This window comes from Arachis duranensis, chromosome 1, assembly GCF_000817695.3.
Source record: "Arachis duranensis cultivar V14167 chromosome 1, aradu.V14167.gnm2.J7QH, whole genome shotgun sequence".
Taxonomy (NCBI): Eukaryota; Viridiplantae; Streptophyta; class Magnoliopsida; order Fabales; family Fabaceae; genus Arachis; species Arachis duranensis.
Genome location: NC_029772.3, coordinates 11,446,523 through 11,473,012, shown reverse-complemented (window position 1 = coordinate 11,473,012; position 26,490 = coordinate 11,446,523). Strand labels below are relative to the sequence as shown.

Below are 26,490 nucleotides of genomic sequence, written 5' to 3'. Positions count from 1 at the left end.
TAGGGATGTTCAAAATTGATTGAACAAAACTGATCAACCGAATCGAAAAACCGAAAACTAAATAAACCAAAAATAAAAAAAACTAAAAAAATTGTGTTTGCTGTTTTTATTGCGATTCAGTTTGGTTTTGAATTTTAACACTGAAAATCCTAACCGAACCGGTTCAAAAAAACTCAAACAAGACCAACCCTCCCCCAACCTCCAACAACGTGACCTAACCTAGCCACCAGCCCTCTCACTCTGCGCTCTCTATTCTCGAAACCCACTCCCACTCTCCCAACAGCCAGCACCTCCCACTCCCAACCTACGTGAACCCCGTCCTCCCACCACCTCCCTGCGCCGATGAACCCCTTCCTCTCACCACCTCCCAGCGCCGTCGAACCCTTCCATAGTTCCAGTCTTTCACACAGTGCCGCCGAACCCTTCGTCCCAGCACCTCCTCGCGGACAGCACCAGCCAACACCATCATCGCGGAGCCAGCACCACCCCCCGCCGCCACCCACAGCATCATCTTTGGCCTCGCGGAGACGCGGACACTAGCCTACCCAGTAACCCCCAAGCCCCACCCCCAAACGGAGTACGAAACCTAGCCGCTCTCTCCCTAGGTCTCACAGCCTCGCTCTCTGCACCTCCCAGCTGTGGCGAGGGACCGTTCCGACCACCACCTCCAGAGTTGTCAACGGTAGCTCCCAATGGTACTGAAACTGATACTATGAATGGAATCAAGAAACCCTAAATTGAGTCAATAGCATGCAGCAGGTAATAAAAAATTCCTAGCTTCGAATCAATGTTCCTTTGAATCGCAATCTTCTTTCTATTATTTTCCCTCCTATTTTATGATATTCCATTTTTCGTCGTTGAAGGGAGGAGGATCCGACACGGAAGTGACATGGGAGGACGAGCAGAACATCAATAAGTTGGGAAGATTGAACAATCGCTTTCTGCTAGTCCCGCTCCTTCTGCTCCGCTCTCTTCGCCGGTCTTCTTCTCAGGTAAATAATTAATTTTATTGTTTAATTAATATTCTGATTAGGGAACAGGGATTTTGATTATTAGAATTTGTGAATTTAGGGATGTGGGTGTTGATTTTGGTTATTAAAATTCTGATTAAGGGTGTGGGTGTTGATTTTTTATTATTAGAACTCTGATTAGGTGTGGGTGTTGATGCTTCCAAACCCAAATGGAGCATATTTCTTAGCTTTTGCTACTGTTTTGAACTGAAGCAGATATTGTTACATAATTTAATTTCTGTCATAATTTCTCTTCTTGATTGCTTTGTCTTTAAATGGAGACTCAAGCTGCAAGCTTATTAAAATAAAATTATGCATTTTGCTCAGCTGAAGTCACTCAATTCACGAGCACGAAATAATCTTGTTCTTGACCTTCATTTCAATTCCATTTAAACTTTTTGAGTGTCTCAGTTCAAACTTGTTCATGTTAAACTCCACATATGTAGTTATAATGAAATATAACTCCCAAAATTATGCTTTTTAATATAATGAGGGCATGGTTTAAAGATTGGATTCCTGCACTTTTGTTTTGTCTTTTCATATTTTTGGCACAATACATATGCTGGCTGATTTCTCCCACTCTGTTAATATATGGCCGTAATATGTCATATTATCAGCCACCTCCAAACCCGATCATGCTGATAGACAACCAGCTAAGTTTGGCAAATATAGACACAATCAAAGTGGTTGGAAAAGGAACTGGAGGGGTTGTGCAGTTGGCGCGAGAGAGTTCGAAGTGAGAGGGGTCGGAAATGAGTTTGTTTCAAAGCTTGGAAACACTCTTGAGGCGCAAAAATGATTTGACGGGAAGCCTCAGTAAGATTTGTATGATCATTTATGGAGTGAACTTCCTTAGCTTCAATATTTAATGAATAAAGAATCAATGTGAGACTTAAAATAGAGCCAAGAAAGATGGTAGATATTTCCAACTGAAACTCAAGTGTGTTGAATAGGTTGAGAGAAGAGTTAAAGAAGAAAGACAGAGAGAGGAAGGTTTTAGCAGAAAACAAACCTGGAGAAGGAAAAGTTGTGGCTCAGGTGAAGGAGTTGGAGTCTTTGTTATCTGCCAAGGAAGCTGAGGTCCTAGTTCTGCTGTAACCAAGGACATAGCAAAACAAAATTAAGAAATTCAAGAACACACTAAACTCAACAAAATTAACAATCTTAACACTAACTCAGAAAATTAAAAACCACCTTAACATTAACGCATTTGTATTTTTTCTTCACTTTGTTTAATTGCTTCCTGCAAATTCAATTGGGTAGCCTATTAGCCTGAAAAAGAAACCAGTACCAATGCAATCATGTTACACAAGAACTATGCCAGAAACATAGCTTCTCTCTCAAGATTGATTGAGTCCTGAATACAATGAAGAGAATGACGCCTAAGATATGCTCAAGTCTTCACAAATTCAATTAGGTAGCCTTTGTAAGCAAGGACTGAGATTGGGACTAAAGTGTTAGTTCTAAAACACAAAATTTCAGTTTCTTTAGTACTTCCAGAAAGTCGGACACAGGGAGATTAAAACTTTAATAACATTTATTTTTAAAATAATCTTTATTCAACTTTTTAAATTCCAAATCTAACCCCATTTTTCCTTTTCCAACAAACACTGAGACATAACTCAATCTTGCACATGTTATACTAAATACAATTCAGAGACTTAATTTAGTCTCAGTCTTCCGGCCTCTGTCTCAATCGCTCTTCCAACTGTAGCCTTTACTTACTAAAGAATTAACAACCATGGAATTACCTTTAGACCCTCAGCTGCCTCTCTTTCCATAATATCCAGGTCATGACTTGCTACGTGGACATCCTCCAACATTTGCTTTGCCTCAGCTGAACATCTATTTACGTAATCTTGTGTTTCAGTTTTTATCATGTTTAGTTCAGCTTCCATCTGGTGGATAATGTAACACACAGAGGAAGAACAAAAGTCAGGCAACAATTTTCACAGGGTCGATGATTTCTGCTTCCAATACGCATCTAAATGATTCTGGCAATCTTCAATACTATACAGTATACATTGTTCTTTCATCTTAACCAGAAAAAAAACATTGTTCTTTCATGCTTTGCTGACCTTCCCATAAATTAATGCTTTGCTGACCTAGATGTCTGAGTTTTCAGTGCTCATATTCATTGAGAATAACTATAGTTGTTCATATTGGAATTTCTGGTCATGTTGTAGTTAAGTGATTTTGTGGTGTTGTTAGATGTGACTGTTTTCTTATGTTGCTGCAAGTTTTTTCTCTGCCTTTTGCTGCATCGTGTAAAGTATTAAATGGTCATCTCATAGCATTAAATAAACACAAAAGGGTTACATTCTCCTTTAGCATGATCTTCTCTAATATACTATCAAATAGGCCACAAAAATCTCATCCTATATGGCAAAGAAATTGGATCAAAGCACACATTAGAATAAACTACAAAATTTTAGCCTTTCATTCCACATGCAAAGCCTTCATCAATAGAGTCTTAAAACTCTGCCCTGATACCCTGCAAAACATGCAAACAAAGATATAATAATGTAAAAAACAGAAACCTTAAAACAACTATAGTGAATTTGCATTGCTTCACATAGATTTGAAAAACTAATCAAGTAATGATGGTTGTCTTAAAAAAATTAGTGTTACATACTCATTGATTTGGTTACAGTAGTTTGAAATTTGATTAGTAAAGAGGAAGCTCTCCAACCGGGATGGTTCAGGGAGTGGTTTGAAGATGGGTTTGAAGGATCCTCCTCAGGCAAAGTGTCCTCTCCAGCAGCTTTACGTGCCATGTTCTGGGTTTTTGATCTTTAGTGTTGATGATAATTTAGTAATGTGTGCTGCTGTGCAGTATTTTCTCACCGATTGACTTAGTTGTGGTGAAGATGATTTTATTGAACGTTGATCTTGCTGATACTGCTTTGCATGTAGTAGTAAATACAGTTGATAGTAGCTACGGTTCACAATAACCGTCATTTTAACCTTTGGTACATTCATAAATCTAATCAATGTTTTTAGATACAAATTCAATCCATATATATTGATGTATGAATGTACAAAGTCAAAATGACAATTAATTTGAGCTAGAGGGAGTATGGTTTGGGGCTATGCTGTTGTGTTGTAAGATTTTTGGAAAAATAAAACAACTGGAATGTGAGATCTTGTAAAAGTTGCATGCCTGTGGATTTTGAGGCAGAAACTGCAAATCTAGGAAAGTTTAAAACTTGTTTGCTTGTTGGGATGCTAATTTTACTATTGATCGACATTCGACAGGGAAACCTAAGAACCCAATATGTTGGGTAACATTACTCCAATGTTTAGATAGTGTGATGATCAAGTTTATTGGTCTTCCTTGTTTGATTAGTGATTACATTTCTACAGTATCATAGTCTTCATTCTTGGAACGTGTTCAAGTTCATTATACTTCCTATTGAACTTGGTAGAAGTTTTACTTATTGATGGCATCTTGAGTCCCGCATTCATAAATCTGAAAGTTTTTTATGTGCTTTCTGTATTCTGTGATTGTAGTTTACATATTTTTGTTTCCTCAAGAACCTTCCTACTTTATAATTCTCATATGCATTATCATTATTAACCATTGAACAGGAAGACAAGATAGGTCTTCCGGGACTGGCTGTCATGTGCCAGAATCTTGCTCTCAATATTGCCCAAAATAAAAGTAATTTTTTTATTATTTAATAACATTTTTTAAAAAATATTGCTACAAAAATACTATCAAAATGTAAAAAAAAATATTTTAATTTAACAACATTTATATAACTATCATAACCACCATAAACATAAACATATTAGAAATTGCCATTTTAAAAACCTATATCTAAGAGACTTCACATATTCCTATGTCACATCGACACACAATGATGGCCATAATTTGAAACCATGCATAATGCTACATGTACTATAGTCATGTATATACTTGTAAGCCTTAATTAGGCACCATTTTCAACATGGATGCTAACGTTTGAATCATGCAATGTTGAAACCTCTCCTTCATGAGCCACTCTGTTATCTTTGCGCCTTCTCTTTTTCCCATTTTTATCTTCCATCTCTTCTTCCTCTTCTCTTCCATTGACAAATGAAAAGAAAGATTTGATACGAGAAGAACGCGAAGAAGAAGATGATGAGCCTCCAAGGTTGTCATTACTAGTAGTGTTGTTTGAATAATGCCTCTTAAAACGGTAGGTCATTCTAATAACATGGCAAAGGAGAGCAATGAAGCATGCAATGCCAATAAGAAGGAAGAGGCCCCAAAAGCTCTTAGTCTCAAGCCTATCTATCCCTTGCTTTGCACCTTCTGAGCTACAAGCACTTCTTGTTAGCCATTTGTCATGAATCCTTTGAAGATCACCATTCTCTGAGAGTTTTAGAATAGCTGTTGACATGTCAATTGCTAAGGGAGAGTCTCTTGGAAAGGCCTGTAAATATTTAAAGAATGTGCCTCTTTTAGAAATATCTAAAATATCGAAAATATTTAGTAAAAAAAAAAGTAGCCAAAAACAGATAGAACAAAATTGTTATAATTAATATTTTTAAATTATTGTAATAATTAACAAATGCTAAATAAAATAAGTTTTGCCTGCAATTTTTATCTCTCTAATATTATCGTTAAAATATTTAGATTATTATGTCAATACCTATTTGTTATATTTGATTTTTTAATATATGATATTTACTTTAGCTATTAGTTTCACTCTACTATTCATTTAGGGATCTTTTAGATAGTTCAATTTCAACAGAAATAAAAATAGAAATGGTAGAGTAGTATATATAATAAGAAAAGAAGATCTAAATTAATTTTTTTCATTTAATAATATATAATCAGTTTTTTTCAAAAAAAAAACTTACTTTATTTGTTGATTCAAAAAATTAGTTACATTCCCTTATAAATTAAAACCAGCACTACAATTAAATTATTGATATTATGTTTATGTTTGTGCAAGTGAGCATCAAATTAAAATACAAACATATGAGGAAAAATATAATATATATACACCACCCCCACCAACTGCAAATAGTGGCGGTTTTGGAGGGTTTTTGCGATGATTTCAAACCGTCGCTAAACGGGATGGTAGTGCTTGGTGAGATGTCATCCTTTAAAATTGAATTTTTTTAAATATATATATATTTAAAATTAAAAAAGAAGCATATTTCAAAATACTTACAAAGCCCCAACCCATCTTGGTAAACTCTTGACCAACAATCCCAAATTCACACCTACTTGCTAGGAACAACTCCATGTATGCACGTTCATCTATGATTGCAGCAACACCACCATTAGCAGCTCCATCCTTCAACGCCTTCTCATATTCTGAAGGGTCATTGAGAGGAACAAGCCTTGACCTATGTATGTTGAGTTCATCTGTTAGATAATTCTCAGCAAATGATCCTCTCAAGTAACCAATTCTTTCATTGCTTGTTGCTAAGCTTTCAATCCCCTTAATTGGGGAAGAGAGTTGTTCCACTGTGAGGATTGATGTTAGGCTTGCAATGTAGCTTGAATTCAGTATTAAAACCACAAACAGCCATATGATTAAGACTAATCGGCCAAGAGTGCTAACAGTTTTCTCTCCTACAAAGATAATTAGGCCGGATAAGACACATGAATAGTTGTATCGTAAGAGTTTTAATTTTTTCGATCCGTATAAAATTTGCATAGATTTTTTTATTTTTTATTTATTTTATGCTAAAAATATATTTTATAAAATAATAAATTAAATTCTAAATTTTTTTATTATAAAAATTCTAATACTATATTATAAAACTAATCATTTCAAAATCTTAGGTACAAAAATAATTATATATTCAAATAGTTCTCTACAATTTCACTCATAGATGAAATTAAAGGTGTACTCTAAAATCATTTATGATACTAAACCTATATAAGGTATGTAACCAATTAAATGAGTTATACTATTTGAACTAATACAAGATATAGAAAAACAACAATACCACTGGATAAATAAAATTTTAACCACTTACTATGTGCAAAGAACAAGGTTGAGAAGCTAAACCTGCATAGAGAAATAAATCTAAAAGTTAAAAACTTGTTGAAATTTACACTATTATTATTATTCAACATTTAAGAAAATAAATAAATTTTATTTGTTCTGGCACAAATTAATAATTAAATTACCATATAATGGTGACAAATTGTCTCCTAGGAGTGCCTCTAAAATCATCATTCAAGCGACGTTCTAAAATCCAAACAACAGCCCCAACAGCTAAGAAAAACATTCCTGTGACAAGCCACATCATTGGAGTAAATGGTCTTAGAAAGGCCCAAGCATTAGATTTCATCTTCCTTATTGGTGCCACAACAACTAAACCGGATTCAATGTATGGTTGTGTGAAATCCACAATCTTAGTTCTGTTTGTGGTAATGGTAATGTCGCCCACCACAGCATCAAACTCCTACACATATCATAATAACAAGGGTTTCAATAATCATATAATATATTAAAATGGATACCATATAACATATAATAATAGATACTCACACCAAGTGTGACCCTCTGAAGAAGTAATGAATTCAATGGATTGGCTTTACCATCACCAAATGGAATAAACTTATTTGGGACTGGATAAGGCAACAATTCCAAGGCAGCTGTGAACACATCAATGCAATAACCACTAAACTTGTCAGTGCCTTCAGTTCTTGACACAAATTCATGGTAGCTAACCCTAAGTGGCACCCCAATTCTCAATTGTTTTCCATTGTTGGCAAAAACCCAACCTCTAGGTGTTTGTGTTGTTTGGCCAGGCCATATCACACCATAAAGCCCTTCACTTGAATTTCCATGATTTGGAACTTGTTCACCAGTGTGAAGGCCAGAAGAATTAGACCAAAATCCAATCCTCCTAACCCCAGTTCCAATCACATTAATGATCTCATATGATGGATTCATTAGGTTTCCATCTTGAGAAAACTCTATTCGGCCGGTTAAACCGGTTCGATTAACTTCTAGAATCTTCTGAAGCAACATGCTACCATTAAGAAACATTCCCATAGCATCAAGATGAAGGGTATCACCATCACCCCTTAAAGTGTTTAAACTTGAATCATTTGAAAATTTCAAAGTTCCACCACTTCTAAAGAATGCATCAAGTGCATAAGCTAAGGTCCAAACAGTGTCATAAGCATATAAACCAAAGATGTTCAATCCAAAAGGACCCTCATCATTATTTTGATGAGCTAGTTTGGGCCACCTAGACTCAAAATTGCTCTTGATTCTTGAATCTGGTGTGTGCATTCTCAAGGTGATAACACCTTGCATATCATTCATGATTGAAGTTGTAGCCAATGATGGATCAGAATCAAGAGCAGTTGTGAGCCAATCAGTAACTATCCACACATAACCACTTATCATCATGCCTAATGATTGTGCAATATGAAGAACTTCAAGGCCAAAAGAAGGGTAAATGTGAAGAACTATAACCCTAGACTCCATTAAAGCAATTTTAACTAATGCACTATTCATTTCTTCCTTGTTGACATTGGTATCATCAGGCTTAAGGGCTGCTTTGTGTGATATCTTGCAACGTTTTTCGGCAAGCTTATCACCTAATGCAGCAACCCCATTTCTTCCATGATCATCATCAATGAAGATTGCAATCACATCTCTCCATTGGAATTGATCAATAACATCTGCTACTGCAGACATTTGATAAAGATCACTCTGTGTTGTTCTAACAAAATATGGAAATTGAAGAGAAGTGAGTGTAGGATCTGTTGCTGCAAATGATAAGAGAGGAACTTGCATCTCATTTGCAATGTGTGAGATTACATGTGCCATTACTGAGTATTGTGGACCAATTATGGCCACAGTGTCCTTCTCCATCAATAGCAATGCTATCAAAAAAACATAAAACTTTCATCAACATGGTCTAATATTAATGAGCAAGGAATAGTAAAAGAGTTAAATTTTATTGTTTTTATTTTAGTTTTTATAAAGAAAATGTATAAGAACCAACTTTTATGTTAGTCAACATTAACTAACTTTTTTCTTTTAGTGTTAAAATTACTCTTTTTCTAATTTTTAAAGGCATTTTAAGGATCAATAGAGGGTTAAAAGTGCAAGATAAATTTAGAGTTTGTGATTTAGAATTTAAAGTTCACGATAATGAGAGGTAAAATTATAAGGGTATATGTTAAGAATAACAGTGTTAGTAAAAAAAATGTGACAATAAAAATTATGAATAAAAAGTAATAATTTTTTTTTTAAAAAAGTGATTGAGATGTTTGTTAAAATTTATGTGTTGGGGAAAAAAAATCACCATAACCAAAACAAAAATCAGTTAAATGACAATTTTACAAGAATTTAAAACTTATCTAATTTTGACCAAAAAAAATGTAATAATACTACAGTGAAAAGTAAAATTCCAGTAAAAAAGTATAAAGATTATTTTTTTTAGTAAAAAAAATCTATTAAAAAAATATTATCACATGCAATGTACATAATTTTTTCTAAACTTAATAAATATTCACTCTTCATCCTGATTCTACTCTTTACTAAAGAAATTTGTAAACAAAGAAATATGTTGAGAAATATGTATGAGATTGATAATGCACTTACAGTCAATGATTCCTAGAAATCCAGTTGATAATTTTGTGTCTTGCATAGAGATGTTAAGCTTGGTTCCACTGAGAATGGTTGAATCTGAATTTACATCATTCACTGCTGCTTCTATAGCAATTTTCGCCACCTTTCCAATGGTTGAGTTGAGAGCTAAAATTGCTCCTATGTTAACATTAGGAGGTGGTTTTGCACAAACATTATTGCTGAATAATATTCCACTACTTGAAACAAATATCACAAACACAATAAGAACCCAATCTTTGCTCATCTTCTATATATATTTGTTCTGCATATATGTATAACAAAAAAAAAAAGTCACTCTAACATGCATGTCATTGTGAGTTAAAAACAAAAAAAAAAAACAAAAATTTTAAACACTATTAGAAATTTAAATTAAAGTATATATTTCGGTAAATTGATTTTGTAAAGGCGAAAAAATTTAATTACTATAAAAGACAGGTGTATAAATAAGCACTAACGTACCGATAGTTAACGTACTTCTTTTTTATTTTTTCTTTTTTTTTTTAAAGGAAGAAGCTGAAAGCTTTGAGAGAAATTTACAAAGTATCAAAAATTAAAGGTGTTTCCCTTGCACTTTCACAGAAATAATTTATTGTCTTTGGCATGCTTATGCTCCATAGAATGGAGTCCTTTTATATAGCAAGTAGATCATGATGCATGTGTTTAGTGCTTTCAAAACTTTTAGCTATATCCAAACTAATTATATACATAAATAGGCACTTCTATGTTAAAGTATTAAATGTAGAAAGCATATTGAAAAACTTAAAATTTTAGGTTTCTTTTGTTTTTTTTTTCATTTTTTATTTTTATTGTTAGTATTATTTTTTGTTTTTGAAATTTTATTAAGGAAAAAAACAGTAGAAATAATAAAATTATATTTTCTGTTTTAATATTACCTCTAATTAATCTTCTTTTTTTTCAAAAATTTAAGGACAAAAACAAATAAAAAATACAAATACAAATTAAACACACCTTTAAATTTTTAAAATATTTATTGTATAAAAAATATTATAAAATAAAAAAATTAATATAGGTTACTTTAATTAGGTACTCAAAATCCTTATAAATAGTACAAGCACATATTTACTCAAAAAAATCATAAAAAATTAATTTTTAGTTAGTCAATATTAACTAACTTTAATATTTAAATTTCTAATTTTAGATTTTAAATTAAAAATTTACGATTTAGAATAAAAACTTAAGTGAAACAAAATAATTAAAAAAATTAATTATCTAACATTACTCTTTGTTCAAATATCATATCCACCCGTGTAGCAATTGTCATCATCATCCTCAAGAAGAAATTAAATAACGTTTTCACATTTCACACTTCCATTTATTAGTGGGCACTGTTTGTGACAAACAAAGAATTGACAAACAAAGAATTGAAGCACAAATGCACAATGCAAGCAGCCAAGCACTAATAATATTTGGTGATATTATTGAAGATGACACAGGAAAAGTGCACCAATAATATTGCCGCAAACAGAGAAACAGAATCTCAATTTCAATCTTGCCAGAGATTATATGAAAGAGATAATATAATGGGCTGATCTACCAATTTAAATAGATCATGTTTAGTTTGTGTAATTTTAACTTTTTTTTATATATTTAATTTATTTTTAATTTTGGTTGCACCCATGTTGGAAATAAAATTTAAAAATATTCCATTTAATATTGGGTTTTCTTAATTGTAAAATCTTATTTATGTATTTAAATTATGAGATTGAAAATTAAATTAAATCAAATCATAAGGTTCTTTAATTTAGAAAATATTACATAACATGTTAGTTCACAAACTTTATTTTCTAAATACTTGCACCTTTAATTTGTTAAGAAAACTGTGTCAAAATAGGTCATAAATAAAGATTATACTCATATGTCCGCATTTCATACCTCCACTCACAAACAAATAATTTGCTAATATATCGAACCTTTATTTAAGGAATTATTTATTATTAAGTCTTAAATTCAAGTAGGAAATAAATTAAGACTACTAATTTTTTCTTAACTAATTATCATTGCAAAAATACTATTTATATACTAAAATTAGCTATCAATATATTTGTATATAAATATATGTGTGATTTAATTTAATTTATTTAATTTAACGTATATTTACATTCTAATATATATTTTATAGTGATAGTTGATTTTAATAGCTGAATTTAACATAGTCTTTATTATTGTCACTTGCAATAGATAACCTAAACTAATCAAAATGATTGATTATTATATTTTCATTTAGTAGTTTACTACTTTATCTTGGCACCTTGAAGTTGACTTCTGGTCAACAAGTTGAAAAAGTAAACGAGGCAAAAACTTGAGAGCCCTCGTGTTTTCACAAATACATCAGTAGGTCATTATTTGAATTCGCAATTGGTACGGTAGTGCCACACTATTGTTCAAATTTAATAAAATTTTCATACATGATTTAATTTTATTTAATTTAAATTAATAAGAAATCAAAGTGCAATATAATTTATTTAAATAAAAGATTAGAAACTTCAGTGCTTATGGCACGTTTGCACGTAAAAAGCAATACATAATAAAGCAAAACAAATAAATAATAAAAATATTATTTGTACATTAAATTCAACCACTAAAATTAATCATCAATATATTTATGTATAATTATATATGTGGTTTAATTTATTTTCAATGTTTATTTATATTATAACATATATTTTATATTACTGATTAATTTTAATGTACACGTAGTATAGTTAAATAAATAAATAAATAAAGTGATAACTACATAAGAGAGTAAAGCGAGATATTTGGTAATACTCTATAATTTATTTATTTAAGATTAAATTAAATTTTTGTGATATAGCTTTAACATAAAGGGAAATCATGACATAATTCAAAGCATTTTCATCACCACCACAACACAAGGCTATCCGGTCAACTAGCTAGTAAACCTAATAAAACCTGTGATATATATACAAAAAGAACATAAAATTAAACATTTTAGTTCCCTAATCTCTCTTATTAACCACAAACAATAATAACCACAAAACCTAATATATATACTATCACTTCTCCTTTCATTAAGATCTTCCCTTTAATGCTTCATGGTTTTAAATTTGACATATGGATCAAAGTCACCTATCTATAATTCTATAATTACTTCTTAGCAAAACAAAGTCTCTTTTTGAATGCAAAAAAGAACTAACCCTTTTGTTTTGTGATCTTCCTATCTCCCATGTTCTTGAATATCAAGTGCAAAATCATCACAATATTAAGATAGTTGTTTTATGAGACATGTGATCATCAAGGGTGACTAAAATTCAGGTTGCCTATGGACAAGGTTGTTGTTAAAAATAATATATATTAATTTTTTTTCTTGAATAGGCACAAAAATTTGATTATATTGGATGATTTGTGCTATAGGAAATTAAAGGATAATGGCTCTAGGAACTAATTTCAAGCCTCAAATAGCTACATTATTGGATCAAAATGGTGAAAGAATTATTGGGGATTTAAATCACAATATTAGAAAACCTCCAAAAGATCATTCAATTATTCGCCATTGCAGCAGTAACGTATGGTTGGCTAAATCGGTTAGTACAATCAAATTCTCTTTCTTCATCCCTCGGAGTTTTGTATAATAATGCCAAATTCAATATTATAATTTTAAGAAGTTTATGACTTTTTGTGCATGCTATTTTTCGTGCATATCTTTGTTTCAATCGATTAATTTCTTATGATAAAATTTGTAAAATCATGAATAGAGATTGTTAGAAACCAAAAAAAGTGTTTAGAAAAAAGGATAGATATGTTTACTATGTGTCAATAACTCAAAATAAATTAAACATACACTAAAATTAACTATTAAAATAAGTTATAATATATTAGTGTATAAATATATATATATTATTTAATTTATTTTTAATATATATTTTATATTAATGATTAATTTTAGTATATAAATAATATTTTTAAACTTTATATAATACAAAATATTATAGGTGCTAAATAAATAAAAAATATAAAATAATTATTTAATTTAAATTCAAATATGAATATAAGTTTTTAAGTATATCATTCTAACTAATATTTAAATACTACTCTCTAACCGAGATATTCGTGCCTTCATTCTGGTGAAATAGAAATTAAATTAGAAATTGGATGTTAATTATTATTGTTCAAGTAAGTTGTGTACTTGTGATAATGTTTTCTTATTAATACAAATATTTATATATTTTATTTTCTATATCACACTTTATTAGGAATTAGACATTGGGATTGAAGACTTGAAAGCAAATCCAGAAGAGAAATCAAAGTTTTCACCAACATTGCGATTTGGAAGTTGTTCTGAGAAAGGACCAAAGCAGTTCATGGAAGATGAGTTTATTTGTGTTGATATCATTCACGAATATTCCAGTGCTGCCACCATGCCTTCTCCAGCAGGATTTTATGGGGTACAAAAAACCTTCTTGGCTTTAAATTAAGGGCGTGTTTGTTTCAAATTTTCAAAAAGGTAACAATACAACTAAAATTTTTATATAATTATAAAAATTAAAAAATTAATTAATTTTTTTTATAGAATTTACTAAAGATGTTTACAGATTTTCGGGTATAAAAAAAATGAGAACCAAACCCATAAAAATTTATTCGATTCAGTTTGAATTGGATAATATGTTATATTGTAAAGGGATCTAATTAAAAATTAAATGAAGTCGGATTGTGTCGATTCGGATAATCGATGTATCCAATTAAAAATTAAATTTAAATAAAAAAATTGAAAAAAATTCTATAAATATGTAATGGTAAAAAGATAAATAAAAAGAGAAATATGTGAATGAGAAAATATACATAATATATCATTAAATTCATTCTTAAATAAATATCATAAAAAAAATTGATGAACAAATTAGTATTAAGGTTCGTTGATAGTATATGTTTTATTTTTTTAATATAAATATAAAATTAATCAGGTCATCGAGTTACACAACCATAAATTTAAAAACTAAACTAATTAAAAATTAGTTTTATTGGGTCTTACCCAGTTAGATCCGATTATTCAACGAGTGCCAAAACTAATTAAATTGGGTCAAATTGGCTTTAATCGGATTACCCATACAGCCATACTTATGAATGAATATCCCTAAATTTTATCATACAAATTGGAACTCAATTTTTTTTATTAAAAAATCTAGATATTTTAAAAAATGATCTAAATTAAATATGTGAATTTTCTTTTTCAATTTACAAACTCTTTTCTAGCCATATAAGCTGCCCGATTGACAATTTTAGTACTATCCACAAGAGACTGAGATTAAGAGATAGAGATTGAAATAAGTTTTAATATTATGTTTGGATTAAAATAAAAATAAAGCTCTAATTTAATTTGCACAAATAATAAAGTTAGAATTAATTAATTAAAATAGGAATATTTTAGGTATAAAATGTTATTAAAATTCAATATCGTTTTTTAAAATTTCAATCCCCCATGTCCCCACTTTTTGAAAGTATTCAAATACTAAAATTATTAGGGCTGCACATGGATCGGATAATATCTGCATATCCGCGGTAATTATCCGCATCCGATCCGAATTTTGCGGATATTATCCGATCCGTAGAGCTATCGGATCGGATCGGATCGGATTGCGGATTTGGCAGTGATATCTGCGGATTCGATCCACAAATCTGCATATCTGAACATCACATATAAATAGGATAGTTTAAGAAAATAAACCCTAATGTGATATGAATTTTAGTGTGTTATTTTATGAATTTTATGATATCTTGTTTTTTATTTTTTATGTTGTGCTCCGACTTAGAATAATTAAACTTAAATCTTGTGTTTTTTTTTTATTATTCAAGAGAACTTTTATTGATAATATTTTAGAATTAAATATGAAAAATAATTTTTTTTTGTAAAAACAGCTAAATAGAATTTAAATTTTTTTTTAATTATGTGGATATACCCGATATCCGATCCGATCCGATCCGATCCGCATACTTGCGGATCGGATCGAATTGGATTCGGCCTGAAAATTTAGGCTATATTCGATCCGATCCGATCCGTGTACAGTTCTAAAAATTATCGGGATAAAGTGAAATTTTAATACCAATCTTTATACCAACAAACATGATATTAAGTCTCAATCTCCTAGACTTCTAATCTCTGTCCCAATACCTCAAAACAAACCTACCTTAATTCCTAGATACATAGTGAGTTATTGCATTATTATTAATAATTATAGGTATTTGATGGGCATGGAGGAATTGATGCGGCATCATTTACCAAAATAAACATTCTTAAGCTAATAGTTGAAGATTCACATTTTCCATCCAACATTAAGAAAGCTATTAAGAGTGCATTTGTGAAAGTGGATCATGCATTTGCAGATGCTACTTCACTTGATAGTTCTTCAGGCACCACAGCAATTGTTGCCCTTATTTTGGAAAGGTTAGTACCATATATAATGTGATTAATTTTTTGTTGCGATGAAATCACTTTTCACTTATTTTAAAAATTTAAACCGATAAAAAGAAGTACATAAATTATTATATATTTATCATGCAACTTCATACGAAAATATCTTTTTTGAAAACTTGGGTGAGCTTTGCATAAAATTATTTTTTTATAACAAAAATCGAATTATAAATTTTGAAGTTATATAAACTTTGATATTATATCATACAATTATAATTTCAAAAATGTAAATCAATAAAAAAAATTTATTGATAAAAAAATAGATAAATAATTATATACCTATTATATTTTTTTAGTCAAGAGTTTTTTTTATGCGAATCTATATATTTTTATTTGTTTTATGTTAAAATTAAAAAAAAAATCAATAAGGATTGGCCTTTAAATTCTTAGATCATAGAAGCTGTCATACCAAAAATTAAAGCCAAATAAAAAATGCATTAACAATTATATATCTATTAATCAATCATGTTATGTTGCACTCATCACTTATTGCTACTTCTAATAAAATGTATCATCTAACTACTATCTAGAATATCTAGTTAATTAGTGTGAATTTCACTCTCTCTATATTCCATATTTCTAGGGACTTGATAGTTGCCAATGTGGGGGATTCTCGTGCCGTAATGGGAAAAAGAGGTAAAGCCATAGAACTTTCCAAAGATCATAAGCCAAACAGCACTTCTGAAAGATTAAGAATTGAGAAACTAGGTGGTGTGATCTATGATGGATACCTCAATGGACAACTATCAGTGGCACGTGCTCTTGGGGATTGGCACATCAAAGGTTACAAAGGTAATTAATATAAGGTTTAGTTACTTTGTGGTTCCTATCATTTTATCGAATTTTTAATTAGGTCTTTATATTTTTTTCTTTGTAATTAGGTTTTTATATCATATCAGATTTTGTAACTAAGTTCCAACTATGACAAAAACGTTAGAATTAACAGAATAATCAAGTGTTAGGCATATTCGTTTTGTTTAATTAAATATTCCGTTAATTCCAACGTTTTTACCACGACAAATACTTAATTACAAAATCTGATATGATATAAGGATTTAATTAAAAATTTAGTAAAATTATAAGAACTGACAAAATAATTAAACCTTAATATAAAGTAGTAATATGTATATAACATGCTTAATTCAATTAATAGAATTACTTAGAGTGAAATAGTGTATGGTAGTTAATACAACTGAAAATTGCAATGAATTATATTAAAGGAAGTTGAAAAATTCTCTTTGAACTTATTTTCTTTATATCTTCTCTATGATTTATTAATTTTAAGAGAACTTTTTTGTGTAGTTACAACAATGTTAGTCACAAATAATTAGAGGAGCTCAATTTTTTAGAAAAGTTAGAATTGTGTCTATTTTTTTTATTTAGAAAATTAAGAATAGGAAGAATTGAATTTTATTTTTTTTTCATAAAAACTCTAATATTGTATATGCCATAAATTTATTTTTTTTTCCGAAAATTTAAGCCGTTAAATGAAGATATTACAATAATATTGTGATAGCAACTGTAATTGTGAACGTAATGTAAAACCCTAAAACCCTTTTTACCCTAATTACTCATAAAAATATTATTAAGAAAACGTTCGTTATTCCATATCATCATTTTCATTCATATTGCATACATTTACAATAAAAAATATTTGATAACTAAAACAAATTAACAAAAAAAATTAGAATTTGTTTTATTTAGAATAAATTCGGACTGTTTTTTTGTTTCTTAGCATGCGTTACCGTTTACAATTATACATACAAAGAGAAGCTCTATTATATATTATGTCAAATTATAATTAATTTTCAAATTTTCTTACATATATATATATGATTACAGGTAATTCAATGTGCCCATTAAGCTCAGAGCCAGAATTAGAAGAGGTTGTATTAACAGAAGAAGATGAGTTCTTAATAATGGGGTGTGATGGATTATGGGATGTGATGAGTAGCCAATATGCTGTAACAATGGTGAGAAAGGAGCTGATGAAACACAATGATCCAATGGAATGTGCAAGAGCTCTTGTTTCTGAAGCACTTCAACGCAATGCATGTGACAATCTCACTGTTTTGGTCATTTGTTTCTCCATGGATCCACCTCCTAAGATTGAAATCATCTCTAGGTTACATAAGAGGAGGAGTATTTCTGCTGAAGCCATTGATGTTCTCAAGGGTTTGATCAATGCCACAACTTAAATATACATTAATTAATTAACTAGTTAGTGCTTCAATTTTGCAAGAGAATGCTGTTTGTATATATAAAGGGATTATTAATTATATTATATTCATATGAAGATGATCAAAATAATCTTTATGGAAAGATAATATATACTTATGATATGTACATATATTATGTCAATTTAACAGTTTAGTTAAATATAATAAATAATTTAACCATATATTTTAACTAATATCTTTGTATAAAAATTATTTTAAACATCTTTATCTGAGCCGTTAGCTATCTGTAGTTATAATTTAATGGTTACATACAGAATAAATAATTGATTTAGTAGTAAACCTTTTATATAACATTATAATTGATTTAGTTCTTGTTGCTTTGTCCTTTAGTCTTTGTACTTCTTTAGCTTAATTATATTCTCTCCGTGAGAGTTATACATTTTTCAATAATTATAATTATAAAAACAAAAAAAAAGAAAACAAAAAGCATAATTAGTTATCAATTAGTTTTAAATTAAGAGATTTGACAATGTTGAACCATTTCAATAAAACATTTTTTGACAGTTTTTCTGCTATTTATTAGTAATCATTTTAATTGTCGTTAATTTTTTTTCACAACAACAACTATAAAATTATTGTTTATTTGTGCATCATCATTATTATAATAGCGACGGCTTTGGACAACTGTAGATAAAAAATATTCCTAAATAATTTGTAACGATTTTAAACTAATCAAACATTTGCTAATTTGCAACACTTATTCGAGTGGCTTTTTGTATTATATTTAGTTTCAGTTGAAAACAATCCTAAATGAATAGTTTTTATTATAGTTTTATTATTTTAATATTTAGCGACATTTTTAAACTACCAAAATTTTAGAAGGTATAAATTTAAAAGTTTTAAATGGTAGTTAATATTGATCTCTATTATATTATTAAAAATTTCAATTTCAAATTAAATATTCGCATTCTTTTTACATGAAAAAATTATAATATATATTAAAGATTTTATTTATTGTTCATCAAATTCATAATATATGTATCTAAGAGAGTAAGTATTATTTTACTCTTATACTAAGATTTTTAAGTTCAAATTTTGAGAATAACGATAATATTTTTTATAATATATAAATAATATTTAAAAAATTATATACCAACTCTATTTCACGTTTATAATATAGAATTAATAGTCAAAATTGTTCCTAAAAGATACCTCAATCTTTATTTTCTTTCTCGAAAAAATAAATTAATCAAATTCGTCTCCCAAAGATAACAGACATGATCGCGTTAGTCCTTCCGTCATCTCTTTTGTTAGTCCTTCCGTCATCTCCTTCTATGGTAAAATTTTCTATGAGGCATTCTATCAAACATCTTATATGCATCATACTTAACCTATCAGACTTTATCCTACAGTGAAATCTCACGGCTTCAAGCAGAAAATAATTTTTTGCATATTCTTTAAGTATGGTGTGCTAAAGTATATCGAGCTTGTCGTGGTCGTTGACAATGTCAAAGGCATATGAGGCTTCAGAGATGCTGTCGAACTTGTAGAACAAGTGTTAGTGGTAGAAGTCGTTCTTGAAGATAAGGAGAAGGAATTGGTGGAGCTCGATGAGAGAGTTGCAGATCTCTAGAAGAGCCAAAGAAACTGCCTAGCCACCGACAATTGAAAGAGCAAGCATCAGAATAAATAGCGCGGAATGAGGCACGGTACATATCCGGAAAGGCAGAATAGAATCTTGAGTGATGCAGTGATGAAGTCCAACGAGACAGTGCTGTGGTGGTTATGGAGTTTCAGGAAATTAAAGAACGACATCTATGGCTATTCAGGTAAGAGTAATTGCTATGGAGTTTCAGTGTTCAGAAAGAGAATAAAAAAGAAGAAAACCAACAAAAAAAAAGATGGCTGATGGGTGGGATTTTTTGGACTGGTAGGTCGGGTTTAGGCCTTTGTTGGGCTAGCTCATGAAAAAATGACATCGTTTTATATATTAAAATATACTTTAACGTGCCATGTCATTTTCTGTTAATACTATCAGTAAGTAAAATGATTGTTACTTGTTTAAATGTTAATCTAATTAAATTTAGTTAGTTTAATAGTTAATTTATTAGTTTATTTAAGTAAGTATTATAAAATATTTTAAATTTCGTTTTGTACATATACAATAACTTATTAGTCAATAAATTAATATTTAGCTTGTTAGATTATTAAGAGATACCACAGAAAAAAGATACTGATTTCACTTGTAACTTATTGAAGCATCAGCAATTAGATTTAAGAGAGTAAATTGAAAAAAATAAAGAAAAAAATTTTTTATATTAAAAAACCAACAAGAGTTACTTCTGTTTGTTTTATGTTAATTTGAACAATATTTATAGTAAATGTTAAAATATTATTTCTAAGAAATTTCATTGCACACTTAGAGAATGAAATGCATGTGAACGTTAATATAGTTTAAAATATATATTTTTTCATTAATTCTCTTTAGAAAAATTAACATCAAAATAAATATATAAGTTTAAGAATTCAATATAATTCATTTGTGACAAGGATTTATATGAATGTCAATTAGCAATATAAACACCTATTATTTGACTTTATATTATTATTTTAATTGAAAAAATTGTGATACACGCAGTTTAAAAAACAAATAAATCTAGAAAGACACATCACACTACTTAGGAGACCAAATTTTTAGATACAAAAAATATAAATAATTGTTGAATCGAAAAAAGCAATGTAACTCATCATTTGTTTATCCAAAAAATAATATGCATAATACCATATCATTTTACTAAGTAAATTCAACTAACCTTTTTTTCAAATTTTTGTACCAAAAGAAAATAAAAAAGTTTTAGTTTATTTTATATTAAATAACAAAATTAGATAATAATAATAACAATAATAATATAATAATAATTAGCATACCATCAAATCCAAATCCAATATTCACCTTTCTTCAACCTCAATGCTTTACTACAATAATAGGCATTTGTCTATTGTTTAAGAAAATAAGCTACTAAATTAGCATTTGCCAAAATTTGATTCACATTTCACATAATCCCTTTCTCTTATGAAGAATGCATGCATGTTTAACTACATAATTATACCTCATAATAAGATACAATATCGTATCATTGAATTTGATCCCATCATTATTCAAAGCAATGGGGCTTCAAAAGAAGAATCGTACAAAGTCTTCATCATCATCAGCACCAAATGAAGATACTCCTCTATTGGGTGGCCATTATCAACCACTTTCCTCCAAAACCAAAACCTTTGCAAATATCTTCATAGCCATTGTTGGTGCAGGTGTTCTTGGCCTTCCTTACTGTTTCAAAAAAACGGGTTGGATATTAGGGCTAATTATGCTCTTTACCGTGGGCTTCTTCACACATTATTGCATGATACTCCTCGTCCAAACGCGGCGCAAACTCGAATCATCTTTTTCCCACACTATCTCCAGAGGATCCTCGAAGATCAATTCATTTGGTGACTTAGGCTATGCTATATGGGGACCTTTTGGCAAATCGTTTGTGGATTTCATGATTGTGCTTTCGCAATTCAGTTTTTGTGTTGGTTATCTTATTTTCGTATCGACCACTCTCGCCTACCTCTCAAAATATGATTCAATTCTTGGTTTGACGCCCAAGGTGTTGATCCATTGGGCTTGTTTCCCATTTCAGCTTGCCCTAAATGCAATTCCAACCCTAACCCATTTGGCTCCTTTGAGCATTTTTGCCGATATTGTTGATTTCGCGGCAAAAAGTGTTGTGATGATTGAGGATGTCTTCATATGCTTTGAGAATAGGCCTAATTTGAAGGCCTTTGGTGGATTCCCTATGTTCTTCTATGGTATTGGTGTTGCGGTTTATGCTTTTGAAGGAATAGGGATGGTTTTACCATTGGAATCTGAGGCCAAAGATAAGGAAAAGTTTGGTGATGTTTTGGGTTTGGCAATGATGTTAATTTCTATATTGTATGGTTCATTTGGTGCATTAGGTTACTTTGCTTTTGGTGATGAGACACAAGAGATTATAACTACAAATTTTGGGCAAGGGCTAATTAGTGATTTGGTGCAATTTTGTCTTTGCATCAATTTATTCTTTACTTTTCCATTGATGATGAATCCTGTTTATGAGGTTATTGAGGGTAGGTTTTGTGATTCTAGGTATTGTTTGTGGATGAGGTGGTTGATGGTGTTAGGGGTAAGTTTGGTAGCAATTTTTGTACCTAATTTTACAGATTTTCTATCTCTTGTTGGGAGTAGTGTTTGTGTTATTCTTAGTTTTGTGATGCCTGCTTTGTTTCACTTAGTTGTGTTTAAAGAGGAATTAGGTTTGAAGTGTGTGGTAAGAGATGGGGTAATTATGTTTTTTGGATTTGTTATTGCTGTTTCAGGAACATGGTCTTCTCTATTAGAGATTTTTGAGAATGACGTTTGATTATTTAAAAAAAGGTTATTGTATTATTATTTGTATATATAAAGTGAGTGTTTGCAAAGAAATTTTGCTTATTCCAATAATAGAATATAATAGTTTCTATTTTAATTGTGTATATTAAAGAACTAAATTGAGTCTCACACTTTTAATATTATATTTCAGTTAGTTATTGTTTCTATTTTATGAACATAAATGAGTATTCAAAAGAAATCAACGTGTACACATTAAAAAAGAATAAACTAATATAAATGATAATGATATGATATTGTTTTCATTTAATAAAAAAAGTGTATGAGAAATTATAATATTAATATACTAGAATCATATAAAATGAAATGAAAAATAGGTTTTGGCAACTTTGACTGAATATTTTTGTTTCCGAACATTTTCCTTTCATCTATAGCCGCTATTAGTATTTATAGGTTTTTACCCTATCAAAGGAAAAAACAAAGAAACCAAGTTGATGTAATAATGCTAAAAAAGGCAGAAAAAAAAAAACACTCGCACAAAGATGTGAGAAAAAAAATTAAATAAAGAAAGTGGATCTATATATTTTTTCGGAGGGTTCAACTTATATAGTTATAATTAAGATATATTTAGGTTAGATTGTTAAAAAAGCTATAAATAAATATTTAAATAGATCTCCATAAATTTTGTATCGAATATTTTTATTCTAATTAAATTTTATTATGTTTGAGTGAGGTTTTTGAATTTTATTTTTGTAAAATAAATAGATTTATCGGTTAGTCATCAGAGTCGGTAGCTATTAACCAGTGATAGATCTAAAAAATTTTAATAGTGGGGCAAAATATATATATATATAATAATAATAATAATAATAATAATAATAATAATAATTTTTATAATAAAAATATTATATTACATAAAAATCAGTTATCAAATTATTCATTAACCGTTATGTATTTATATGTAAATATATGTATTATTTAATTTATTTTTAATGTATATTTTTATTTCAATATATATATACAGGTGGTTATTTTCTATATACATATAACATGATTAATTTTTAAAATATCTAATTTATAAATTAAAATACTAAAATAGTAATTTAAATAATAACATATAATTTAGAATTTTATTATTTAGGTTTCGTATTTTAAAAAAATTAAGTAATCTTTTTCTTAACAATACAATTAAAATATCTATCTTTTTATATAGGATAATGCTACATATTCATGTTATTTTGTTAACCAAGTCTACCTAAATTAGTCCAAGATAATAAAAATCAGTTATCACTAACATTATTTTAAGTATTATTGTTTAACTTAGTTAGACTTAGTTCATAAAAAGACTTGGATGTGTAATATTATTTTTACATATATATAAATAAATATTGATTTAAAAATTTATTTATCATACAATTAGAAGACAATTCTTATTGAGATTCATAGTTGAGAAAATTCTTTTAATTAATACAATTTTTATGAAAAAAAAGTTAAAACTAATATAAAAAAAAGATAAAGAATACTCTTTCGAGTCGATTTCTAAGAAAAGATACAAATTTCATTTAAATTGAGAATTAATCATTTTAATGACATCTAATATGAAATTTTTAAATTGATTATAAAATATTAAAAATTAAATAAAAAATTATTGTAGAATCAAATTCAATAATTTAATAAAAATAAATAAATATTATTATCATATACTACTCAAAAAATTTTCAAATTGTAATGAGTTGGTTGCCCCACAATTATATGTATACGTCCGTCACTGCAGTATTAACGAAGAGATTCTATATGGTCATTAAATGACGTATCCATGATTATGTCACGTATCAAGATAAATACATCCACGTTAAAAATTTAACACAGAAGATAATGACATCGTTTCATAACTTCTCAAAACGATGCATTTTAGTGAAAAATAGGTCTCCAACAAATATAATAAGAGGTTGATTTGTGTAGATGTAATTTTTGACAAAATGACATATATACTTATTAGTGATACTGTTGATGCATATAGACACATCTGATTCATATAGACTTAAGATTAAGACTAATTAAGTAGATATAATTTCATCTTTAGTTATTCACCAGGACCAAAACTTTAAAAATATCCACTATTTTTTAATGATATTATAATATATATTATAATATGAATTTTGGTTGTTGGATTTGAATATTGTACGAGTTTAATTGTTGATCTGAGATAGATTTATTGTGGTGATTGTTATGATGATGATGAATGGTATGTTGCATTGAAAAGAATGCAGGTTTGAACTCGAAAAGGGTGGCAAAGTCCGAGTTTTAGAGGAGATGCTGCCGAAAATTTTATAAAAATTAGAGACATTGTTTATATGATTATTTAAAAAGATTTAGATTCAAAGGTTATATGGTTTATTTTTGAATTATTAAGGAAATTAAATGAGTATGTTTTAAGTTTGATTCATTTAGAAAAGGATGAATTATGTTTTGAAATGGAACTATTGATGGACAGAATGGGAGGTGTGATAATGAAGGATAAGGATTGAATATGATTGATGTATGATGACGAATGAGATGCGATTGAGGATGATGTGGATGTTGATGAATTATAATTGAATTATTTATATGGCTTATGAAATTGAATAATCTGAGATACGAGATTCCCTGGATAAAGTGCCGTGGCTTGCCACCACGTGTACCAGGTAGAAAACTCGATACTCTGTTGACCCTACGACGTAAGTGTGACCGGGCACTATATAAATTTCCGGAAATGTTACCCCCATTGAGCAATATTGATTATTTGAGATAAAGTTATGCATAGACTCATAGGGATGCACGTCGGGGGACAGTCTAAGTACAATTTATACTTGTTGGGTTGGCTGGATGACCGACAGATGAGCCTCATCAGCCATAGGACAGGCATGCATCATCTGCATATTACTTGAATTACTTGCTTGTGCATTAGTTGGGTGTGTCTAACTGTATTTGCCATGTTAAATGTGTAATCGTTACCTGCCGTATTTGTAACTTTCTTGTGCTTGCTTATATCTGTTTAACTGTCTGTGAAATACTAAAGGAAGTGGAGGAATGGAGGAACGGCAATATGAGGTTTAGACTTAAGGTTAAGTTAAGTCAATTTTAGATACTCTTAGAAAATCACCTTTTATGACTTCTGTTTAATACATTAAGCTCTATAATTTGAGTGTCGGCATTCTAGGATTGCCTCTAGCATTTCCAGGACCTTATATCTTATGTGTGTGGCACATTTACCATACTCAGAACCTCCGATTCTCATTCCATACTATGTTGTTATTTTTAAGATGCAGGTCAGGAGTCATCTCGTTAAGCGTCTGGACTCTTAAAGCGGAGGGGTTACTGGATAGTGTTGTTGTATAGTTTTGTTGTACAGTGATGTATATATATGTACTTAATTTTCTCTCCGCATAACTTGTCCTTTTTGATCCTCTTAGAGGTTTATGGAGAGGCAGAATTTTGTATATGTACTTTTGGGTTTTAGATATGTATGTATATATGTGTAAATATTCTCCGGCTAGTCTTGACTTTGCAGGCTGAGTTAGGAGCTTGTTATTTTGCATCTTTGGCACTCTATTCCTACTTCTGTTATCTTATGTTTGACAGTTATGATTTTCTTAGCACGCAAGTTAACTCGTTTCTTGAGCGTTGCGCTTTTATCTCGCGATTTTTATTTCCCCTATTCTTCTAGGCTCTTAGCATATTATAATTCTTCTGCTATTATATGTACTCATTTGGTTTTAGAGGTCGTAATACCACACCACCTTCATTTTATGACTTAAGCGTAAAGCTTAGTGTGGTAGGGTGTTACATTATGGTATCA

The 26,490-nt window shown here is 29.6% G+C and overlaps 3 protein-coding genes across 4 annotated transcripts; 2 read left to right on the top strand and 1 right to left on the bottom strand.

Annotated features, from left to right (window-relative positions):
* Window positions 1–398: 398 nt before the first annotated feature.
* LOC107475886 (probable protein phosphatase 2C 47) lies at window positions 399–18,359 on the top strand. 2 transcript variants are annotated; one of them, XM_052260896.1, is made up of 6 exons: window positions 399–759; window positions 864–992; window positions 13,849–14,040; window positions 15,829–16,034; window positions 16,645–16,853; window positions 17,904–18,359. In XM_052260896.1, exons 1-6 carry the CDS (start codon window positions 751–753, stop codon window positions 18,257–18,259), a joined length of 1,101 nt encoding a protein of 366 aa, XP_052116856.1. In that variant the 5' UTR covers window positions 399–750; the 3' UTR covers window positions 18,260–18,359. The 2 variants fall into 2 exon arrangements, with proteins under 2 accessions (XP_052116856.1, XP_052116853.1); XM_052260893.1 differs by lacking the exon at window positions 399–759 and adding an exon at window positions 13,010–13,179 and having other exon boundaries at window positions 863–992.
* On the bottom strand, window positions 5,935–9,860 carry LOC127746742 (glutamate receptor 3.3-like). Its single transcript, XM_052260899.1, has 5 exons — window positions 9,590–9,860; window positions 7,514–8,865; window positions 7,150–7,427; window positions 6,996–7,027; window positions 5,935–6,585 (listed from the first exon to the last, which is right to left on the bottom strand). The coding sequence occupies exons 1-5, from the start codon at window positions 9,858–9,860 to the stop codon at window positions 6,110–6,112; spliced, it is 2,409 nt and encodes an 802-aa protein (XP_052116859.1). The 3' UTR covers window positions 5,935–6,109.
* Window positions 18,360–21,408: 3,049 nt separating the features above from the next.
* On the top strand, window positions 21,409–22,686 carry LOC127747584 (amino acid transporter AVT3B-like). The gene has a single exon (XM_052261639.1). It carries the CDS (start codon window positions 21,409–21,411, stop codon window positions 22,684–22,686), a length of 1,278 nt encoding a protein of 425 aa, XP_052117599.1.
* Window positions 22,687–26,490: the final 3,804 nt, after the last annotated feature.